Here is a 964-nt window from a genome sequence, read left to right as displayed (position 1 = left end):
GGTGGGGTGGCAAGCCGCCGCCGTCGATCACCTGGAGCAGGTAATGCGGCCCCCAGCGGGGCGGGGGACCGGTGTGCCGGGGATGCTCATCCCTGCACCTTCCTTCTCCCTCCGGGGTGGTGTGTCACCGCTGGGCATTCATCCTTCAGCTCCACCAGAGGCTGGAGCTGGAGATAGAGCGGATGAAGCAGATCCACCAGAAGGAGCTGGAGGACAAGGAGGAGGAGCTGGAGGACGTGCGGCAGTCCTGCCAAAGAAGGGTAGGTTGGCACCGGGTGGAGGGAAGATGCTGGGTGGAGGGATGATGCTGGGTGCTCCCCACATCCGCGGCGCAGAGGAGGAGCCGTTCCCGGGGGTCCTTCCTCCATGGGGGACGGCGGGGTGGGCAAACGCTGCTTCCCCACCACCAGCCCGGGCTGAGCCCCGGTCGCAGCCCTGGGGTGCAAAATCGGGGTCTGGGTCAGGCACAAGTCCCTGCCGCACTGGAGGGGCTGTCGTGGATGGGGCGCCAGAGCCATGTGTGATGCAGCGCACGGGCACGGTGCTCCCGGTAACACCAGTGTCACGCCAAGGGCAGCAACGCCAACCAGCCAGGGCTTCGTGTTCAATGGTAATGAACAGAAAATACCCTTCCGACAGGGCCGTGAGGTCGGTGGCGTGCAAACACGAATTCCAATTTCTTTGGAATCCGCGGGGTGTTTGATTGCGGGCAGCGTGGCAGCAGCCAGTTCCTATTAGGCCTGGGGCATACCTGGCTGTCGATAGTGAATTAACATTGCTGAGGCTTAATGGAGCGGTTGGTGGGGCTTTGCGTGTGCTATTTTAGGAAGGCAGGACAAGCGGAGAGGCAAATGAGGCAGTCTCTGCTCCTGCTCCTGCCCGCACGTAGTCGTGCCCTGAGCCATACGGCTCTGTGTGCCACGGGTGGCTGCCACCGGCTGCCCACGGCGCCGTTTTCCCCCCG

At 63.6% G+C, this 964-nt stretch overlaps 2 protein-coding genes across 2 annotated transcripts in view; both read left to right on the top strand.

Annotated features, from left to right (window-relative positions):
* The window catches only part of LOC104290097 (beta-crystallin B3-like), a 369903-nt gene that overhangs the window by 164412 nt on the left and 204527 nt on the right, over nucleotides 1-964 (top strand). The window lies entirely within an intron of this gene.
* MYO18B (myosin XVIIIB) overlaps nucleotides 1-964 on the top strand; it is a 76246-nt gene that overhangs the window by 35728 nt on the left and 39554 nt on the right. Inside the window, exon 22 of the mRNA XM_009889168.1 lies at nucleotides 150-260. Within this exon, the coding sequence (XP_009887470.1) occupies nucleotides 150-260 (111 nt within the window). The remainder of the gene's footprint in view (nucleotides 1-149; nucleotides 261-964) is intronic.

Source organism: Charadrius vociferus, unplaced genomic scaffold, assembly GCF_000708025.1.
Source record: "Charadrius vociferus isolate BGI_N301 unplaced genomic scaffold, ASM70802v2 scaffold567, whole genome shotgun sequence".
NCBI lineage: Eukaryota > Metazoa > Chordata > Aves > Charadriiformes > Charadriidae > Charadrius > Charadrius vociferus.
Note: the sequence above shows the minus strand (reverse complement) of the source record. Positions and strands in the feature narration are given on the sequence as shown.